General features: G+C 38.1%; 2 protein-coding genes across 7 annotated transcripts in view; one reads left to right on the top strand and one right to left on the bottom strand.

Moving 5' to 3' along the window:
- The window catches only part of LOC105672535 (protein artichoke-like), a 386355-nt gene that overhangs the window by 40599 nt on the left and 323179 nt on the right, over nucleotides 1-22577 (bottom strand). For all 6 annotated transcript variants that reach the window (XM_067353616.1, XM_067353615.1, XM_067353618.1 and 3 more), the window contains one exon: nucleotides 8410-8497. The gene's annotated coding sequence lies outside the window, so the exon portion shown is untranslated. The remainder of the gene's footprint in view (nucleotides 1-8409; nucleotides 8498-22577) is intronic.
- Nucleotides 793-3281, top strand: LOC105672538 (maltase 1-like). Its single transcript, XM_067353629.1, has 2 exons — nucleotides 793-2057; nucleotides 2378-3281. Exons 1-2 carry the CDS (start codon nucleotides 826-828, stop codon nucleotides 2850-2852), a joined length of 1707 nt encoding a protein of 568 aa, XP_067209730.1. The 5' UTR covers nucleotides 793-825; the 3' UTR covers nucleotides 2853-3281.

The raw sequence follows: 22577 nt of genomic DNA, 5'->3' as shown, positions 1-22577 counted from the left end.
ATTCTCATTTATAGATTTTCCGATTAACTTCTCAGACTTCTTCATTTTCTTTTAATAAAGTATATTTATTTTTTATTAAAATGTTTGTGAAAAAAAGATTACGATTTTTTTAAGTTTAACCTTTGCCATGATAAAAACAAATTAAAAACGTCGTGTTACGCAGCTCTACGACGTGCATCGAAACATTATTTTGCTCTGACTGACATTCTGCATATGAAATTGAAGCGTACAATTTGTCGTATAATGTAAATTAACATATCTATACAAATTATCGTATAAATCAACGATAATTATGAAACATTCATAATCGCGCATTTAAACTCTTCAAAAATGTTACATTTTCTCTTGTCCTTTGATTATTACTGTTTCAAATTTCAAGAGTTTTATGCGAACAAAAATTAAATTCATTTATTAATGACAATGTTATTTTGCAAAATCACGTATTTTTGCAAAACAAATTTAAAGCAATTTTGCAATTTTCGATTCTGCAATTTACATTTTCTCTCGTTGTAAAACAAAATTTGAAGATAAAAAAATAAAAAATTTTTAACAATTGCAATATTTATTGCAATAAATATTTTTAATAAAATTACAATACTTATCGCGCTTTCAGATAATGTACAAAGGATTGTATAAAACTATATGGTATCAATTATATAAAAAATGCCAACTATACCGTGATTATCACTGATTCTTAGATACAGCAAGACGCAGTCATGAATTTATCAAAGTGATAATATTCCAATACCGTATCTATTACAAATTTTTAAGAGTTTCATCTCATAGTATAAAAGCGTATCGGAATCCAATCTCGAATCAGTCACTATGCATCGCCTCTCCGTTTTCATTACGGCGTTGGTCGCTCTGACTACCGCGGTATCTGCCGAGAATGCAAGCAGAGATTGGTACAAGAACAGTCTCGTGTATCAGGTTTATCCGCGAAGTTTCAAAGATAATAATGGGGACGGGATCGGCGACTTGGACGGTATCACGAGTAAGTTGGAATACATCGCGGACATCGGCGCCGACGCGTTATGGCTGTCGCCGATCTACACCAGTCCGCAATTCGATTTTGGTTACGACATCTCTAATTATACCGACGTCGACAGGGATTACGGTACCTTGACCGATTTCGACAAGCTTGTGGCCCGTGCGAAGTCCCTCGGATTGAAGGTAATCCTTGACTTCGTACCCAATCACAGCTCTCACGAGCACGAATGGTTCAAGAAGAGCGTTCTACGGATCAAGCCCTACGACGAGTATTACGTCTGGCGCGACGCGAAGATGGTAAATGGCACTCGGAAGCCACCAAACAATTGGCTGAGCGTTGTCCAAGGTTCCGCCTGGGAATGGAATCCGGTACGAAAACAGTATTACCTACATCAGTTCAACGTTGCTCAAGCGGATCTCAACCATCGTAGCGCCGCGCTGCAACGAGAGATGACGAACGTGCTAAATTTCTGGATGGATCGCGGTATAGATGGCATTCGCATCGATACCGTTAGTCATCTATTTGAAGACCCCCGTTTCCCGGACGAGCCCCGAAGAAACGAATCCGGCTTACCAGACGACGACTACGAAACCTTGGACCACATTTATACGAGAAATCTAGTCGAGATTTACGATGTTCTCCGATCCTGGCGGAACTTGCTGGATAATCACTCGAAAACGTTCGACACGAAAATGATTCTGACTGAGGCCGACACGGATTTCGCATTGTACTATGAATCGGGCTCGAACGTGCCGTTCAACTTTATGCTCATCCTCGACCTGAATAACAAATCCAGCGCGGCCGATTTCAAGCGCTCCATCGACAGCTGGATGAATATCATGCCTAAAAATCCAGCGTACGTCGCGAACTGGGTCGTGGGAAATCACGATAATCATCGCGCGGCTTCCCGATTCGGCGAGAAGCGGGCCGATCAGCTCTCCATGCTCGCGATCGTTTTACCCGGCGTGAGCGTGATTTACAACGGCGACGAGATCGGCATGCTCGACAGGAATTTTACGTATGCGGAAACCGTGGATCCCGTCGGATGCATAGCTGGACCCAATAGGTACTATCGTGAGTGGAGATGAACCCGAATAGAACCGTATCGTTGTGTAGCGCAGTAAATTTGAAATGGAATCTATCGATGCGTTATTTTATTAATAAACCGTACGTTATCTATTTTGTAACATTACTATCAACTTCGTAATACTACAATTATAACGTATCGTGTAATTACGCTACATTATTAAAAGACTGCTATTAATTTATACAATGTTTTCATTAAAATTTATAACAAAATATATTATCAATCAATTCGATTCTTAATATTAAATTCTTTTCCCATCATTAAATCGTACAATTAATTTCCGTCTTATCGTCTTTTAGATATCATTTAAAATCGAGGGATCCGGCAAGAACGCCTTTTCAATGGGACAACAGCACCAGCGCCGGCTTCTCTGCCAACAATAAAACGTGGCTTCCGGTGCACAGCAATTACAAGAGTCTGAATTTGGCAGCGCAAAAGACCGCGACGGTGTTCCATTACAAAGTATTTAAGTCTCTGTCGCGATTGAAAAGGAAGCCTGTTATCGAGCAGGGTTCCACGGAGACCGTTCTGGTTACCGAGAAAATCCTGGGGGTAGTGCGACGACACGGGGTGTCCGTCGTGGCGCTTATGGTTAACTTCGCAGACACGCCGGTCGCCGTCGATGCTAGAACTTGGATGAATATTCCAGGGCAGTTGATCGTCTATGCGTCCAGCGTGCACTCCGAGCTGCTTGCAGAATCGCGCGTTGACACGACTCACATCACTGTGCCCGGCTCGGCCTCCGTTGTGCTCACCACAGCAGATTTGGTTTAGTAAATTCCCGCCTATCTCTCGTGCTCATGGATAACCCACCGGTAACGCGAAGTTTGGGATATATATGTATAGACGTATGTATCAAGCCACTATGGACGGATCGTCTTGTATGAAATTGAGAATAAATACACAGAGCCAAGTGATATTTCATTTCATGCGAACAGAGATGTACTGTGTTTTCGATATTTTTTAATTAATGAAAATTGTATTTATTATGTATTGTAATCATTATGGAAAATACTAATTTTACTTGGATAAATGTGAAATAAATATCATGAACCTTTGAAAGAGAGAGAGAAAGAGAAAGAGAGAGAAAGAGAGAGAGAGAGAGAGAGAGAGAGAAATTTTGCATATGCATATTGCGCATCTGTAATTATTTTAATATTATATTTGTTCAATATATTAATATAATAATAGTTGATTTTCCTCTTTTCTTGTTCATATTGTGTTCATATAAATTGTTAATACGTTTCGTTAATAACATTTAATTTTGCGGTAGCTGCAATAGCAATATGAATCTGATCTTTCGATAAATATTAGCTTCTGACAAATACTGAATGTACTTTATTCGGTCCGATTTACATTACAACTTGCAAGCGTAGTTTGTTGTTTATGTCTACGCGAATAAACCAATAGCTTGCAACACGCCGAATATTATTTGCTATTGGAAAATCTCTCTGTAAAATCCCAATACAAATTCGCTTTGCTGCTCGGCAAATGTAACAAGACAAGCAGAATTTGGGCATCTGTCTGATTTACGATTTCATTTAAAGCGGCTTAACAAAATAACAGTGGCTGTTATAAAACGGATTAAAAGTTTCGTTCGTCGACACACAATGCGCACTAAAAAGATTGAAAAAAACTCTTTTACCCATATATCTCTCAAACCAATCCCTTTGCAAATTTCATACTTCAATGATATAAGAGATTTCCTGATTTCTCATGATTGGATGAACCTACGAATTAAAAATGCTTTCAAATTCGTATCCTTTTTTTTTTCTCCGTCGCGGATAAAATATTTGTGCGCGAGAAAAGCCCAAAAATCTCCGTGTTCAACCACAATGCGAGTTGCTAAAACTTATACATTTCTCGCTATATACTAAGACGGAAATAGAAGACCGGAATACAGGGAGGGAAAAAGAGAATAGTTCTACGACAGGAAAGCCGATAGTTCGATCACGGTGGCTAAGACGCCGCGCGGTGAGAGGCAGGTTTATACGCACGTCTTCGGCTGTGTGCACATGAGTAGTTGGGAAAATTCTCGAGTTTTCATGCCGACAGCCGGCACTATGCACCGGCGCGCAGCACCAATCACGCTGAGTGCACATTCTTCAACCTCTTGTGTCTCGCAGTCTCTCTCCGCCCGTTCTCTCCGCGAGACAGCTCGGAGAAGAGATGCACTCCCGCCGGGGTCTCCGCGGTTTCGTTTGTATATCGAGCGATATAACACGCGGGGGCATACGCGCCGCGGCGAATCGACGAAGGGGCGGCTCGCATTTTCAACCGCCGCTATCTTCCTTGCCGACCTTCTTTCTCCGGTTCGCACACGACCGCGACCGGATATTCGGTGTACCTGTGAACCACGGCGACTGCGCCGCACCTTGTTTGCTCGCCCCGGCGATCCGCGGACTCTTAATTAATTCGTGTGCTTCCCTTCTGCTTCGCCGTACGTTCTTTTCGCCGCGTTTCTTTTTGTTCTCTTTCGTCATTTTTAGCTTTGTGTAGACAACAGACGCCCGAGAATCGGTTCGTAATGCTGGGACGCGGTAGCCACGGAGAATTGCGTTCTTCCTCGCTTTCCGTGTGCGCACTCTTTGATATTTAAGAGTATTCGACTAAATGAAAAATGTTTGCTTGCACGCCGTGCGTATTGCAGTACAGAGCAATTGCCGTGGGGTAGTGTATACAGAGGCGCGTCCATTTTGCAGACGCGGAAAATTCTTTCGCCTTTGGCTTAATAATGCAACAAAATATACGAATGCAATCTGCGATGTTAAAGATCAGCGTTATTCGCAAACACACCCTTTGTGCGGACCTCTTCAAGATTAAAAAAGTAACTGCGAGGCAAAAGAAAAAGCAATTATTACATGTTTCTAAATAGTAAAAATATAAAAATGAATTTATAAATAGAAATGATATAAATTAATATATATATAAGATAATGTATGCTTAATATATCAGGATCTGTTAAATTTTATTTGAATAAAGGATAATGAATAAAGGATTACTTATTATTTCTAAGTGCGCGTTTTAATGGTTGCAAGCTCCCCAAAAAATTTAAATTTCGGAACGATATTATTTCGCTCGGCGTAATACAGCATGAACTATTAAATACCGCACTACGGTGGGTCGCGCTATAGCGTCGATTTACAACACACGCCATAGAGCCCGGTATAAAATAATCTCATGTCGGAGCATTAGCTCGCTCTCCTCCCCCCTTTTTATGTCCATGTGGCCCGCGACTACCTTTACTGAATGGGCGCCATATACTAAGTGGATTTTATGCAGGCCCTGAATCCAATTATCCTGAATAATTTATCGCCGAATCGCAGACATTAATGACATCAGACCGAATTAGGCAAGCTTTTCATAATGGCGCCATAAAAATAGCGGCGCATATGGACCGTTCGCCACCTTTTACCCCCACGTTAATGAATCATCACTGTCAGTGGCGTAAATGGAGCTGATAATTACGTTGTCCAGAATCATTGATCGGTCGCGGAAATGAGGCTTTGTTTTGCCCGCCCCGTCGACATATTAATTAGCTTTTCCGTAAAATAATAATGTGTCAAATCCGTTATAGCGACTAACGGTTCTTCCGTCCGCACAAATGTCGAATTCAGTTACATTATTAATTGAATGCAAAAGAACGGGAAAAGAACGAGGTATTAATTAATTGCGAAGAAAATGCGAATAGCGTGCAAGGAATGTAAAAAAATACTAAGTAGAATAATTTGTTTTGTGAAGCAAAATTTTGCAGGGAATCGTGTTTTCATTTTTATACTTTCGTATTACGAAATAATAGATAATTGTTTTTCAAACATTGTTCGCTTTGTGAGACGTTCGAGTGGCTGAGCATGACATGCTTGTTGTTAGCACAACTCGGGGAAAATCCTCTTTGATGTAAAGGTACACACAATCCATGGATTTGTGCATGTAACATGAATTTTATTTTCATTGTTCCCGCGACGATGCTACATTATTGACTGAGTTTTCGGCGTATGATGACGCGATCGCGTTTTTCATTTTCATTTATAAATCTCGCGCGCGTTTAACGTGTTCGTTGTAACATTGGCACACGTGTATTCGATGACATGAACGGAAATAAATGTGAAAGAGAAAAAAAAGGAGACGCTCAAATGAATACGTGCAATGCTGCGCGTATCGGATACGCTTTTGAAACGCACGTTTCTATCGTGTCGTTTTGCAATAAGAGTCATCGACTGGCGGTCAATTTGTATTCAGAAGTAACGAGAGACTACGGATTAATTGGATGAAAAAAAATTTGAATTGACGATTTATTTCACGTGTTAGACAATTTGTAACAACGATACGATGCGAGTATACCATTTCGCTCTCCCAAAGGTATGTAGATAATACAAAGTCTAAAAAATGTTGTAATAACGTTTGAAAAAAATGCTATAATCTTTAAAACGTTCTTTAAATATTTTTAAAAGCTTTCTTAAACTTTTGTATTACTTAAATATATTCTGTTACCACGTAACGCCGAGTGTTATGTTATTATCTGCGATATATGTATATTTCTTTTAAATTATTCGAATTATTATCTCTACACACACAGCATCACAGCTATCATGTATTTCCAAACTATTATAAACATCCTGTTTTGAACGCAAATTGTTCCTACGATAAGTATTAGTTAGACTTTCAAGTTGTTTTTACTTACAACTTTATGATCATCATCCTATATAAACACGTAATTACACGAGCGAAGTGACCGCAACGTAAAATCACAGTCTATACTACATTTAACACTTGAGGTACACTAAGTTGGTACACTAAGCCGGCGTAAAGTGGGTCGTGTAAACGTTGTCATTGACGTGCAATACTGTGCCATTCTCGACGCTGTATTGCGACTCGCGACAAAGCCTTGATTTGTCGCAATGTTTGTGTGGCAAACAGAATAGCGTTAGCCTAGTCTTGACAAACTAAATAATTGTAGCAATTTTAAATGATATTTTGAAGATAGAGAAAGAGAAAGGAGATTTAGTTAATTAAAAAATAAAAATTGAAAGATTAAACTGCTTAACAACTTGTATCAACAAATTACGATCGATGTTGCCTCACGTATTATAGATATCCTACTGCGTTATTCCGTAACATCTCTTTCTCTGTGAATATTTTAAAAATGTGCATTCAAAGATACTATAGTATCGATTTTGCTGCGAAATAGCTGACGCGTAATAATGAATAATGTTTCGCAGTGCTGATGTGCTGAACGTGTTTTACCTTGATATATGTATACTATACGTTCCTCGCTTATCACAAAATAATATTGTATTTTTTTTAAATTTTCCCTTTTCACATTAAATAAATTATCGAAAACATTTTATACGCTTTATATTAATGCAAATATATAGTGTTTTAGCGAAAATAAATATTAAATATATTTGAATAGTGACTAGAGTTTAATAAACAATGAAAAAAAATATTTAATGATGAAAATAACAATGTAAATTGAAACATTATTTTAATAATAATTTTATCGAACACTTCGCTAAATAATATCTTACGCGTATTTCTATAAAATTTAAATGCTGATATAACGCTTGGAATGCGTTTCCAACGTCTCCCTTAAATACCGTTCTTTCATTCCATGATTTTTCTAAGAGGGCTTTTCTAGGGAAATGATAGTTCCACACTGCCGCGATAAGGAATGTGAAAATGCCACTGTGAGCGTTCTCGCGAAAGGAAGGGAAATGTCATCCGTTCGCAATGAAGCAGAATTTTTCGCCTCGATTCTTTTAACGGTAAGTTAGAATTTCTCTTGAGAAACGGAACTAAGCGAGCCCGAAATTCTTGCAGACGTAAGTGTACTCGGCACGCCGTACCGCAGAGAAGGCGAACTCGACGCGGAAAAACATTAGGAACTATTTATCAGTTGACTTTCCATTCTTCGTGTACCTCCTTCGGGTGGAAATAGTGCTTGGTCAAGGAAAATGGCTTCGAATTGTGATAGTCGGTTAAGTTTATGGCAAGCAAGAAGTTTGAGACAGAAGGAAAGTTACATAAAAAAGGACTCTTGATTACGGACGGTTAACATTTGCGCAAGTTTAGAGCTTGTAAAATTAGGTTTCTGCGTGATTTATGTATAAATTTTCCGAGTTGCTATGCTTTTATTTGTGAGACTGATTAAATAGGGCGAGTTGAATGCAATTTGCGTAAGGAAGTATTTTGAATGCGGCGGCTGTAAACTATTTCGTTACACGTAGGTATACCTTCATGCATAGTAAGCAAGTAAATGCATTCATAATTGCAGATATTACTTTTCGCAATTATAAAAAAGTTGTTTATTGGTAAACTTATTTTTACTTACCTTGCTTCGTGCGCCCTTACATCGAGAGTTGCCGGTGCGCCTTACGCAGGATATCCGTGATGCAAGACCATTCTTCCGCGCAAGAATACTGCAACAAGAGAAGTCAGGTCACCTTTTAATAATTATTCTTGCTTTTAGATATGTAGCAAGATCAGAAATATATCTTCTATTTATTATGACGTATATAAACGATGTGTAATAAAATTACGGCAATAATGCAATTGTACGTGATAATGGAATTTGATAGATAGAACTTATAAAATTTAAAATCAACTCTATATCTGAACTGTGAGTTTTCGTCTCAAATTAAATTTCACCCGGATCTATTTGCAGAATTGGCAGATTTCGCGTGCTGAAAGCATCAGCGGATTGAAAAGCCCGACACGTTCTAAAATTAGCAGAAAGAGTCAGCTGCTTGGTGAAAGATAATAGAAAAAAAAAAAAAGAAAGAGAAGAAAAACGAAAACACGTATTTCTCGACGAAGGCACTGCGGATCGCACACGATCATTCAATCCCCGTGCGCGATCTGCAGTAACCGTCGCGCTCGAAACCGTATTAATTCTCGAAAGAGTGCTTTAATCGTGATTTAACTCCGCGCGTTCGACGTCGTAAACGCGCGCGGGCAACGCCGGGGTGTTGTATCGGAGGTGTGTGTAGCCCGCAGCATAGACGTGGGTAACTACATTAGCCCCCTTCGTGACGGTCGGCAGGATCCTTTGAGGGTGGCATGGGTGCCGAATACCAATCAGTTATGTCAATTGGCCCCAACAAAGTAATGAATGGTAATTGCAAGCCGCCGGCTTGCACGTTCGTCTCTCTCTCTCTCTCTCTCTCCCTGTCTACCGTCGCACACGCTCTATCAGCCCTTCGACCAATTTCAAACACGCACCCTCTAAACTGCCCAATGTCGGCGTTGTTGCCCTGTTACAGCGCTCGCATCCGTCGTGAATGGATCTCCGCGCCGGTTACCATCGATTTTAAACCGTCTAATCGGATTTTCGCGCGGGACACGGCGTCGGTAATCATCGGCGGATTCGCACGAATCAACCTATAATCTCTCGTAGTAGTCGAGGAAAAAGTTTGCGAGCGATTTGTTGGTGAAACGGATAGGCGATGTTCATTCCGAGAACGAAAAGTTTAATTAAAATAAAATATCGCAGCCGCTTGCAGCAGCAGCAGACTTTATTCAGCATTTCGACGTTTCGTAAGCCGCTAATTATCAAAGAAATTATTGGTGATAAAAATTCTAGTGCCGGTTAAATAATTTTCCTTCATTCAAGAGATTATTACCGTTATTTTAATTAATCTTAGACATAAAGTTGCAAACGTTTCTTTGTAAATGCTTGAATCAAAATTTCATCAATAATTTAAAGCAATCAGCAACGTTGCCAGCAAATTTTTTACTAACGTTTCTCGGGATTGTGTTAAAATTCACTTAGTGAAATGTATGTGTGCGTGCGCGCGCATTTCTTTTTTGCGCTAGAAGATTTAAAGAACGGCATGCGCTTTGCACCCAATGACGCGGCACGTTTTGCCAGACATGTGGCGAAAGAAAAACGAGGATGGTCGCGCTTGCCTATCTGTTATCTGGTAATTACGCGCCGTAATTACGAATCTTGCATGACCAGCCGGCCGGCCGACAACCGCGTCGTTCCCTGGAAAGTCGGAAAAATAGGATTTCCGTCGGTGATTATGTTTTGCGCGCGTAATTACGCCACCGGCGAATTTTGTTTCGTAATTTTTTCGCGTAAGGAACATCCCGTTACCTTTTATGAATCTTGCACGATCGCCTACGCGTAATGACGAAAGGAACGCCAAGGCGTATCTTTATTACCGGTTATTCACTGGACGTAATACAAAAGGAATTCCTCGGACTTAACTTCGCGCTCGTTTCCATACCATTCGTTAGTGTTCCGTCGCCTTTGAAGAAGCCGCGACAAAGTTCGCGAGGATGTTCGCAGCTTACAATGCGACGGGATGGAATGCTAGTGTTCCGCATCTCCATCCGCGCTTCCGACAATGAAACTTGTTATTAACCGTTATGCACAGTTAGCACAGTTATACACGGAAGATACTCTCGCGATGGTCCACTTACCGTGTTTGCATGACAAATGCTGTCGCTTAATAAAGGAGACCTGCTGTGATTATAGATATGTAAATTTGCGTTGCTCAAAGAAATCATTTTAATATAACAGTGCAAATTTAATGAATGTGCAAAAAATGCTTCTCCAGCATTCCTGTTGACACAGACAGTAGAAATTTTACAATATTTGAGACTCTATTAAAAAGCAGGTCTCCTTTATTAGGGCAATATTTAATAATAAAGATGCGCGTTAAATAATTGTAAGAATATTTAATGAAATTTTCAACTTTCTCGACGAAAAAAATCTATATTCACGGAGAACGCAATAAGCATGTTCCGTTTATCGATGAGTGGAAATTACACCTAACGGAATTGCGTGCCAGAATTGCGCAATAATACGCATATCGATGTGTTTGTATTAATTTGCGATGATAATGAAACGATTGTTTGCCAAAAGTTTCCTTCGTGTGATTCAACCGCTGTTTATGATTGAAATCGATTTATTTGTGCATTACCGAGAGTACATTTGTCACGTGCAAACACCACGCGGGCCCGCGATACTGAAACGGTGAGATGCTAGTAAACATTGATCGACTCACGAAATTGAAATTCAACGGCATATCGCTGTTTACCCATTGTACTCCTGCGCTTCCATAATCAATTGCAGAAGATTCGCGTGTTCTCGACACGCGGCCCCTTATTGTATTTTTCTTCGCCAGACACAACTGATCATCGCTATATTCGAACGATAACAAACAGCCCAAGTGTATCCGTGATACCGCCGCGTTATCGCATAAGCGTGCACAGCAAACGTATGCACAAATGTATACTACATTTCCACCGTGCCGGGTCTGGCGAAATTTTTGAAAGGACGCTAGTAAGTGCAGCTCTTTGCTTACAATGCCCAAGCAGTAACAAGGTTCGTGTAAAGTGCTCGCAAATCAGACTCGATAAAATGGTAATCGCACTCCAGGTAGGAGTTCGCTCGAGCGTCCGTGAGGTAGAAAAAGAAAAAGCGAGGCCAAGTCCCCTTGCTCGCTGACAGTTCTTTCCGACGCGCTGCCAATCAGCGCTAGCGGTGAAATTTCCACTTCCAAAGCACGTCGTAAAACGTGTGAAAGGGTTGATAGACCGCATAAAAGTGGAGGTCATAGTTCGGACTTGGGAGAAATATATGCAAAAGGCAAAGGAAAGCGTAGAAATACGCAATGGCTGCGGTTTAAATGTCGGGTATTGAGAGATCGGACGAAGGAAGACACGATAAAGAATTAGATCGTAACGCGTTAATGTAACAAATTTTATGCGAGAATTCTCCTGTAAGACGGGCGCTCCCGTGTAAGTCGGAAGGTCGCCTTTATCCCCGCTGAATGTCGGCGCAAGGAGTTGAATGAACTTTTAACAAAGTTTTTTTTTCAGTGATTTATTCGCGTCGTACGGTAGGATTACATCCGTGCGTTCGTTTCTCTTTTTATGTAGTCGGCCAGAAAAGCCATCTTTGCTCCGGAAAACGATATACCGAGATAGAAATTCTGTTCCAATTCTATTCTAAGCTTGACTATACACTAACTGGAGTACAGCAATATGAACACGGAAATACAGATCAAACTAAATACACGCTTCAACAGTCTGTTATAGACTGTATCCATTTACAAGACGTATGAGTAAAGGTGGATGATAATAGGAAGCTTGCTCATTATTCATTAACGATGCGCTTATGTTAGGCTCAAGGCGATTTCCGTTACATTTCCATGTTTCCCTGAATAATTTTATATCTTTTGGCAAATTCGATACAATCACTGGCAAAATTAACTGTTTATGTAGTATAATATTGTAAAATATTGTGATTACGTAATTCTCGGCTATAACTTCCGCATGCGTTTAGTGATAAATTTTTAATCGAATTATTTTATTAAAAACTTATATATTCAATATATTAATCGCGCGTTAAAATAATTTTCTTTAAATCCGATTATTCGATTATACAAACGCATTTATGGTATATAGCTCATCAGTATAGTTAATTCCTAGTTACCATATAATATTCGTTACCACATTGTACGTGACGGGAAACAGGCGTGGCTATGACGGCTAATTTCTAGATTATTAGGAAGGTCCTATTAGCATTAACGTAAACAGATTCTATCTCTCACGTGATGTAATAAAGTCATTGTTTAATCAGCAACACACGTGTAATTTGTGATAATGCATATAATCAGTTTTTTCATGATTTTCGTGAAACCACCTCGTTCCATGTTGACGTTACGTGTATTTTAGTAAAATTAATTTTCATAATGCTTATAATACGAATATCACGTTTCAAGACATACTTTTTCATTTAGAATAAATTGAGCGAATAATATTAATAATAAAGTGGGATAAAAAAGTACAAGAATCTGAACACTTTGTGTAAAGAGAAAGAGAGATAGAGAGAAATAGATGCTGTATCGGTAAAATAGACCCAACTTTATCTAGTAAATATCTTGCTATGTAAAAGTCTGCTTAGCGTTACTTGTATTTGTAAGCTTTGGATCAAACGACAGCCGGTAGGATTTCTCGTTACGCTCGGAAACGAAGAGATCGTTAGAGCATTTATACGGTACGCTGTATCGGTAGTTGAAGCAAAAGCTTCTTAGCCTTCCATGTTGCAGTCAGTGAAGTGTACCAATCGGTGCGGTCGTACGTCACCAACATCTGTGCTCTACATCGACTGATGCAGCGTAAGCTTTGTCTTGCCTTTCTGCGGATATTTCGAAGGAAGGATATTTCATCTCTCGGGCTTCATATCTTCGAAGACGAAACTCAGATCTATCGATTGACATTCAAATATCCTGCGGCAGAACAAACCTATCTGGATCTGAAGAATCGATTTCGCTTTTCATCTAAAGAATATTTTATCAGTATATATTATATACAACTATATACTATATACAACTACATAGTTGTTACATATGTATTAAAAAAAAAAGATCAAATCTTCTATTCTTGACATTTCTTTTCTCCCTCTTAATTTATATTTTATTTCCTGAAAGAAATTTTTGTAATTGAATGAAATCATAATATATTACATATATAAATCTCACGATGCAAATATTACAAAAGAAAAGAATTGTCGTTATTAAAAAAGGCCCCTTCTCATTGTATAAAGATCATGACATATGCGCACGAAATTTATATGCAGAGTGTATGCACGCTTGAGCATACAAAGAAAAGCATACTGCAGTGTAATGAAATAGCAACGTCGACGACAACTCCCACACGATTATGGCCGCCCTTGATAACCAATATCCGGCATGCAAGCCCGTATTGCTAGGTATATACACGTGGGATGACAAATATGCTCTTACTACGCCTATGGCACCATATATTATTCATACTGCTATTATCATAACGCAATGTCGACTGGTTTACGACGTAAAGATGCCGCACTCGATAGTTTTGGAGGTGCTTTAAAATTAGGATAACCTGGCGTGACCACAGATCTTGGCTCTTGATTAATAAGGCATAAAATTTTTATATATCAAGATTTTTTTTTTTTAAATATCAATATTCTAGCTTTGAGCTGCGTGCTGCTTTACATAAATTCAACTACATTTTATGCGCACAAGCATGATTACATAATAAATTCAGCAGTGTTTTAGTTTGTAATGTACGTTCATAACAGAGATAATAATTATCGGAGTAGTTTTAATGAGCCTGCACATAAAGAGACATGAAGAGACTCTATATGCGCTTGGACGGCATGTCGGGATGATTTAGTGCGATGACAGCACGGATCTCGACTTGCATCGTATTTCATGAGCTGTGATCATACAGTAGCATGGACGGACGCGGTCACTTTTGCCGGATGGACCTTGTGGACCAGGAGGAAGTGTCCATCGGTGAAATGAGACTAATGCACTTGGAGCACGTGTGCCAATGATGACATATAGTTTGTGTGCTCTGTGCATGCAAGCAACATAAACGCGACACTAAAGCAGCTCCGTTGGAGAAAATGTGTGACAAATATTTGTTCAACTCGAAAAACTAAGCAAAGATCTAATCCAAGATTTTTACAAAAAAAATATTTATCAAATGCATTTTTTATTTTCTTTTAAATGTTTTCCACATTGACTGGTTACATAATATTAATGAGTTGTATGTAAAATCCATAATTTTTTGTGTAAAAATATTACTTTTGTGTAAAATACTACTTTAATAAGAAAACACATGCCTAAAATAAACTTTTACTTTGAACTTTTCACATATTAATATTATAACATGTTTTGATTATCCAATATTAAATAAATAATTCAAAACATTTTTCTGTTTCTTGTCTTCTGCTATTAAGCATACAGCAAATAAATAAATGAATTTTTATCTGTAAAGCTATTGCAGATAGCAAGATATTATTATAAATAAATATTATATGTAATAATTATTTTTTTCTAGTAAAGATAGCTATAAATTTTTTTATAGTTACTCAAAACGAGTATTAAATTGTAAAACTATAACATAACAAAAACATGGATTTTTGACATATTGATATGCAATATTAATTACACAGCTTTTATAACAGAAATTGCTTTGCTTGTACCGTACTGCACCATTTGACTGTTTTTTATTTCAAATTCAATTTTTAGTATTTTATATTTGAAAAAGCATCTCATATATATATATAATGTATATATATATATATATATATATATATATATATAAATATATATTGTATATTTAGATATGAAGATAATTTGTGACAGCGAGTATAAATTAACTTTCAACTTATATAAAAAATTTATTAAATATTGTAATATTATACTCGCTGTTACAAATTATCTTCATATCTAGATAAGTAATTACTCTAATGAACGAGAAATGCGGCTTAGAAAAGAAATGAGAGTAAATGTAATCTTCTTCATTAGTACGTTCACGATTCTTCAGTTTTCAACTTTTTCTCGCCCACAAAGTGGAATTGATTTCACCTTTTAATAATTACGTACGGATAGAAGGAGTTTAAGAAAAAAGTATTTCGGGAGTTAAATTCCGTGTGCGATTGTGCGAACGAGATCAATATATTTTTCAATCAATCTTGTTAATCTAATTCAATCAACATGAAAATATGATGAATGTATTTTAATCAAATAGTGCAAATATACGTATTAAAATTATTTTAATTAATTTAATAAAGTATAAGTCAATATATATAATAATTAGTAGAGTATAAATGTGACTGAATTATGACACGAAGATAAAAATATCAGTTAAATTTAATCTTAAGAGTTCTTGATCTCTTGAATATTTCAATAGCTATAAGATAACGATTCCAATAATCTATAAATCTAGCGAAAAATCCAAAAATTAAGCGTAATGACTTTATGCGCTTTTAAATCTTAATGCGGAATCAATCCGCTTCCCTGTCGACTTTTTGAAATAAAAGTCGAGCAGACTCGATTGGGAACTGAACGAGATTCATTGGGAAGGACTCTAAGTTTATTACTCGCGACTTTTCGGGCAGTGAAAGTGGAGTGGCGGAGTTCCAAGCGCGCTCCTGGGACTAGAAAGAAAGACATTCCAGAATCGTTACCCGACATTTGGTTCTGATATAGAATGAAAGTTCCTTGGACCTGAACTAAAAGAAGAAGCTGGGGATTAAGTAGGAAAGAAATACAGTTCACGCGACGGTGTAATAGTATTTCGACGTTGTTCTATTCCGGGTATCTCGATGGATTCGTTCGATAACGAGCAAATTGAATGCTTCATTTAGCCGTACGCGATAGTTTTAAATCTTAAAAATAAAAGTCATAGTTATTTCCGCACATTACGCATTAACCATGTACAAAATGATATAACGGAAAACGTCGAATAATCCCAATTTGTATGTTTACACGATAGCTGTGCGTATATATACCGTCATTGGTAAAATTGAACGTCAGGATCATATTAGCCCATCCAATATTGTCTATTGTACTTTATGTATATTCTCGATATTTCCAAATATCAATACCTTAATTAAAGCTATCGCATATTTTACTCCTGCTGACAATTATATTTAACGGAATATTTGTTTCGCGAAACGCGGGATATGTGTTATTCTACGCCAGATTATTTATTATTACTACGCTGATCCCATAAATTCAAATGCGTTATCACATTGTGTACAGATTAATACAACTTTTATAACGATTTTTGTGTGTACGCGTTGCGTAGGTAGGCATATCTAAAATATTTATGTATCATTGTTCTTCAGACACGCGCAATTCGGATAGCCAGCGTATCGCTCGACGTTTTTAATAAATAATTTCACGATACTACGCAGGACTAGCACGATGCAAATCATAATACAAATGCGACGATAAAATCGCAGACTGTAGGTATAACTACTTGCGTGGACCGGACACTGATAGAGGAAATTAGTTTGTTCTCGCTAATCGTGGCGTGCGGTTTACGTGTATGTAACAGGGGCTACCCTCCACCCTCGTAGGTTTTGCTATCTTGTATGGTCTATCTGAAATCTGGACAGTGACACATTGTTGCTACGTCGGATATTTCTGTAACAATGAAGATCTGTCACGATGTGTCTCATCATACATATGACGCGTGCGACGTGTGGTTTTAGGATTAAACCTACTATCGCGTGATACATATTAAATTTATAATTATGAGATAAGGTAACTGTGTGTTAGAGTTGCACAAACACTCGTGTATATATTTATGTAAAATATTTTGCATTAGAAATGTTTTTATTAAAAGCTGAAAATAACAATATGCATACAATAATGTGTTTTTATATTGTTATTCGTAAAATAATATATGAACAAAATCAGCTGTACTTCTCGTAAATTGTTTCAATTAAGCAATTGACACGCTTGTATAATCTGTGTTGTTTGTAAGAAATAAAAACACTAGTTTTTTCGTGAATATTACAAGAAAAAAGAAAGCAATTTGTCATAATATTCCGTCTTCTATTAATGTACCGTTAATAAATTATCGCAGTAGAAATATTGTAGTTCGAGAAACGGGAACGCAGCGCAATGCCGCGAAGAATATTCCGGTAATTCTGTTGTGAGATAGAAAAAGCACAAATCTATTTAAGTTAATGATCAATCCATTACCTTTTATCCTTCTCGCATTTAATATTTATAGAATTAGTATTTATTCAATTTTTAATATACCTATTCGAGTCTCATTTCACAGAAAAATTACATAATAAAAAAAAATTAAAAGGAATAATAAAGAGAAAACAATGTATAAATTTCAACTCATCACATTACGTTTTAATCCGATAAAAATCATAACTCGTGTTCAGTCGACTAGCCCGCTCGTACTACACGCATTATCAAGATAGCATCCGAAATAAATGATATCACTTTCAGTAGAACAAAGTAACGATCGGGAAAAGATTGCCGCGTATTTCTGAAACAATTCTAGCGAACATGCCCTTTTCCCCGAGGCAACAACTTTCCAGATAAATCAAATGTATAGTGAAGTGCACGCCCGGCGGGAGCGTGAGAAGAGGAAGACAGACCCCGGGTCGGGCGATGAAGGGCGAACGGCGGATGGCAACCCTTCATCGAAGATTTCGCATCGAACTATCTACGTTTCGCAACCAACTCAAAGCTCGAAACGTGATAATGTCACGCCTAATTAATTCACCGTAGGAGTTACATTCGCCTTAGCTCCCCTCCGCACCGTCGGTCGCCGCGTCGTAATCGCGGCCAGACTCCCAGCTTGCCTGAAGCCACAGAGATGTCGGCTGTTTGTAAATAAGTCTAATCTAGACATTCGCCGCATCAAGCATAAAAATTGAACTTCCCAATTTATAACGTATTAATCAGAACACGAGATAACGTCGCTCAATCCCATCCACGTCAAATCGAATTGCAATGTGCTGGAGTTGTGTTCGAATGTGTGTATATATAATACATATGTGCATTGAAATTGTGCCGATGTGAAGTTTGCATGCAACGTATCAATAATTTGAGAGAAATGAACGGATTCGTTACTCGAGCTGCTAAAAAGCAGACATGCTAGTCGCTTATTGTTAGATATATGTGAAATAAAATTAAGTGACCTGCATCTAACTATAGAATGCGATTGGGACAGTATCAATATGCATCCGCGCACCAAATGCTTCTATTTTTAACAATTGACATATATCATAATTATTATATTAATTGGTTTTAATTAAACTTAATTAAAAATATCTCAGAGAAATTTCGATAAAAATATTAATATGATACTTTAAATGCTTTGTAAAAATTTAGAATTTTAAGTAATTACGAAATATTATGTTTTAACGTCCTTTCGTGAGAAAAAAATCCAGATTTTATAAAGTTTAACACGCAAACGATGGAGTATTAACCCTTCAATTATGTACCCATCGATAACTTTCTACGTATATTGCATACTATGCATTATAATTGATGCAGGCGGCCGCCTGCGTGGCTTGCTTTTCTGTGATGAAATTGATATAGTATTAAACACTGTAATGTAAAATCATACACGCAGTAACAGGACGTTTGACGAAAGGCGGTGTGGAAAAACGTAAGCTGCAGAAATAGCAAAAATAAACGTGATTTGAATGAAAAATATATTAATTTTTATATTATATTCTTTTAATTTAACGTTTTTCATTATTTCACGAATATCGTCGCTTTTTGCGCTTCACCGACCATTTTTCTCTTTCCATTTCCATGATACACGTATGTACCTTCATTATTATTATTGTTCGTGTCTTCCGACAAAATATTCATATCTTCCTCCGGACATTGTAATCGTCGCAAAATAACAGCAGGTGCTTGATATCGCGATGCTCACGTATTCATTAAACGCGCGTGACACCGTGTTACTTTTAAACGTTCCGACTTAACACCGGCCGCACGTACCGCAAATATATTGCAGGAAGTTCGAATGTAACGGGCAACGATACGCGAGACCGCAGTCGCTTTTGTTCCTGCAAAACGGGTATGTATCTGTGAGGTACCTGTCCCGCATCCGGGACGAGGCGCGGGTTGCCGGCGGCAGCAGCGGCGGCGGCGGCGGCGGCGGCGGCGGCGGTGGCGCGAGTCGTCCCTCCGGCCAAATGCTTTAATGAAATCGGAAACTAATTTTACGGTCGCCCAGCCAGGTTATCATCGACATCATGGCGCGAAACTTAAGCGACGTCGACTCTTATTACGTCGGTGATACGCGCGAGCGAGCGTATGTACGCCGACAAGCGCGGAGAGCACTGCGCACGCCAGCCGCAGCCGGCGGAATGAGATTTGACGGATGTCCCCCCCACGGTTGGATAGCGATATTCTCCCGCGCATCCAGCCGCTCTCCCGGCCTATTCCGGCATGGATTATACAGGAGGGGACGACGGGACCACGTTGTAATTAGCATGCAGAACTTTGACGTCTTAAGATAGATCGCGTCATTCCTCAAAATCATCCCCGCGTAAATCATTACTCGCAGACCTGCCTTGAATATTCCTTGGAGTTTCCGCGTTTTACGGAGCGGACGAGTGAGAGCGTTAGCCGCGTTTGAGATTTTCCCTCCCCTTTTGCCCTTGCAAAGTATCGCGCGCCTTTGAGCGACGGCAAAAGGGGTTGCGAAACGAAGTAATTAATGCGCCACGTTTCTCGCGCGGGTTTCAAGCTCGCCTGTTTTCCATAGAGTTTTGCGTGGGATGATGCAAATTACTGTTGATATATCTGACGGGAGAGTTTTATTGGAGATTAAGCAAAGAAGAGATGGTTGGGATATGAGATTATCCATTATGCACTTCTGGTCCAGAAAATTAGCTCTTTAATTTTATTGATTGAATCTATTATATTTAAGTTTCATATTTCCGAATTTCTAAGTTACACATGTTCCACGAGAAGAAAATTTACAACTCGATGTCTCAAATATTTAGTTGCCTTTTTATCGTCAAAAAAAAAAACAAATTTCAATATTTTTTTCACAAAAAAATAAAAATAAACATAAATATAATGCTTTGGTAATATTTCTCTGCGGTACCGTTGAAAACAACAATTTACCACCAAAATGTCAGAAAACCAAAAATATCAGAAAATATGATTATACACAGCCACGTACGCTCTCTTTGTGTTTGCATTTGCAACTATGGAAAACAACATTGTATTGGGATATTATTGGGATTAATGAGAAAATACTCCGTGCTAATAATAACGCGGTTAATTACGAAGTTAATTGTAAGATAAACGTACAAACTATGCGAATTTGTTAGAACGCTTACGTACCTCTCTAATTGATTTTAACAGTGCGAATGCGAATGCATTGTTTCACTCGGTGATTTAGCGAACACGCGGTTTCCCAACGCGAATGCGATACCATCGATAACATGGCATATCAATATTACGCGGCTGCGTATCGTAATCTGTGCGTGTAGCGGAAAGCTCTCCTATAATCCGATCAGCCGTAACAACCGCGAGTGGAAATATATTTTTGGACTTTCAGCTTTGTTTTTCCTAGCAGAAATCTCGGCGCGACGAGGACCACGCGCTTAACAATGCAGTTATAAAGTGCAGTCCGGGAGACATAATGTGATTTTCTGTGTATTTAATTAACGAGCCGGTGTATCATTACTGTCGCAGGCATGCAAAATTTATACACGTCTAAACGTTGATTAAAATTGAATAACCTTTTTAACGAGGCCGTTCGTTGAAAATTATGAAAATTTAATAAATGACCGAGTAAAATAACGAACTTGCCAACAAAAAATGTATTAACATCAGAAAATTAACATGTTCACAGGCGTGCAATTGGATATGTCAAGGCTCGTGAATGGCGGCGAGCGTGTTAATTTAATGTAAAAATGCGTTAATATGCACGTAGGCATTTGCATTACCGCACCACGCAATTTTGTGACGTTATTACATCATGCATTTTACCCTTAATTTTCTAGTTCACTAGTCGATATTGTACGGTACGACGCTGGCAGACAAAACGTACACTAGAGGAATTTTCATTCACTCAATCATTCGAGGTGATATATTTCATTTTAATTATATAAGAAAGATATGCAAGGCTTATATTAGCATTTATGCGTTAATCCACAGTTAAATATTGTTTCTTCCTCGCTGCCCTGTTGTAAAAAATAAACGGAAAAGCGTAATGCATTAGTCGGCATAAGGATGAACTTAATAAGCTTAATAAATGTGTTAATATCAGCAAAGTAGTTTAATCCTTAATGCCGGAAACGCGGTCTCTGAGATCTCTGAGATCTCGTTTACGAGAGTGCATCTCTCTAATTCTGCTGGGATCCACAATCTATGTCTTTGTTTACCGTCTTGTCTGTCAGTGCTCTTTGCACTCCGACCGCGTCAGTAGTAGTCTACCTGTTTCCGTAACCGACAATATGGTTCCCGACAGTGCTTATACACCAGAATCATGAAGTACTCAAGAGTGAGTACAAAAGTGCGTTACATTAACATTCGTTTGTTATACGCAAACCTGGAGGTTTTCATTTTCATACGCTTTATGCTTAAACCCAGCGCGCTCGTGGCACGGTTGCTATCTTCAGCTAGAAAATTATTTCACACGAGAGATATTATTTCGTAAAGTGTATGCCGTCCTTTGTAATCTTTCAAAACGGTGATTTTTAATCTTTAACTGACTGACATTTCTTGAGTTCTTAAAATAAGTCTTTTACAGCCCTTTTACTAAAGTTTTAATCTGCCAACACATACATAATAGAATTCGTTACATTTTGTAAGCTACCGACAAGGCTATTCTTGTCGCATGTTAAATTTATAATCGATACGTTATCCGCCGAGTATAGTACATTTATAGAGCGTTCCGTGCTCTCTGTATTTTTTTCATCACAAATTCTTTGACCAATTTCAATTCCCCTTTAATAAAAATTTGATTCGACAGATTTTTTTATCATTCTTGCTTAGACTTTAAATATTTTTCTTTTTAATCTTTAAAGTTAAAACAACTTTTTGAAAGCAATATCAATTTACAATAAAAAATATTGTTTTATCCTTTACTTCCATTTCTAAAATCTAAATCGCGACATTCCTTAGATTTTTGTTTGTAACGCAAAAGTCATTTATAGCTTCTTATTTTGTTTTACAACAAACTTAAAACTCGATATGAACT

The sequence above is a fragment of the Linepithema humile genome, chromosome 4, assembly GCF_040581485.1.
Source record: "Linepithema humile isolate Giens D197 chromosome 4, Lhum_UNIL_v1.0, whole genome shotgun sequence".
NCBI classification, from domain to species: domain Eukaryota; kingdom Metazoa; phylum Arthropoda; class Insecta; order Hymenoptera; family Formicidae; genus Linepithema; species Linepithema humile.
This window is presented reverse-complemented; position numbering and strand designations above follow the sequence as displayed.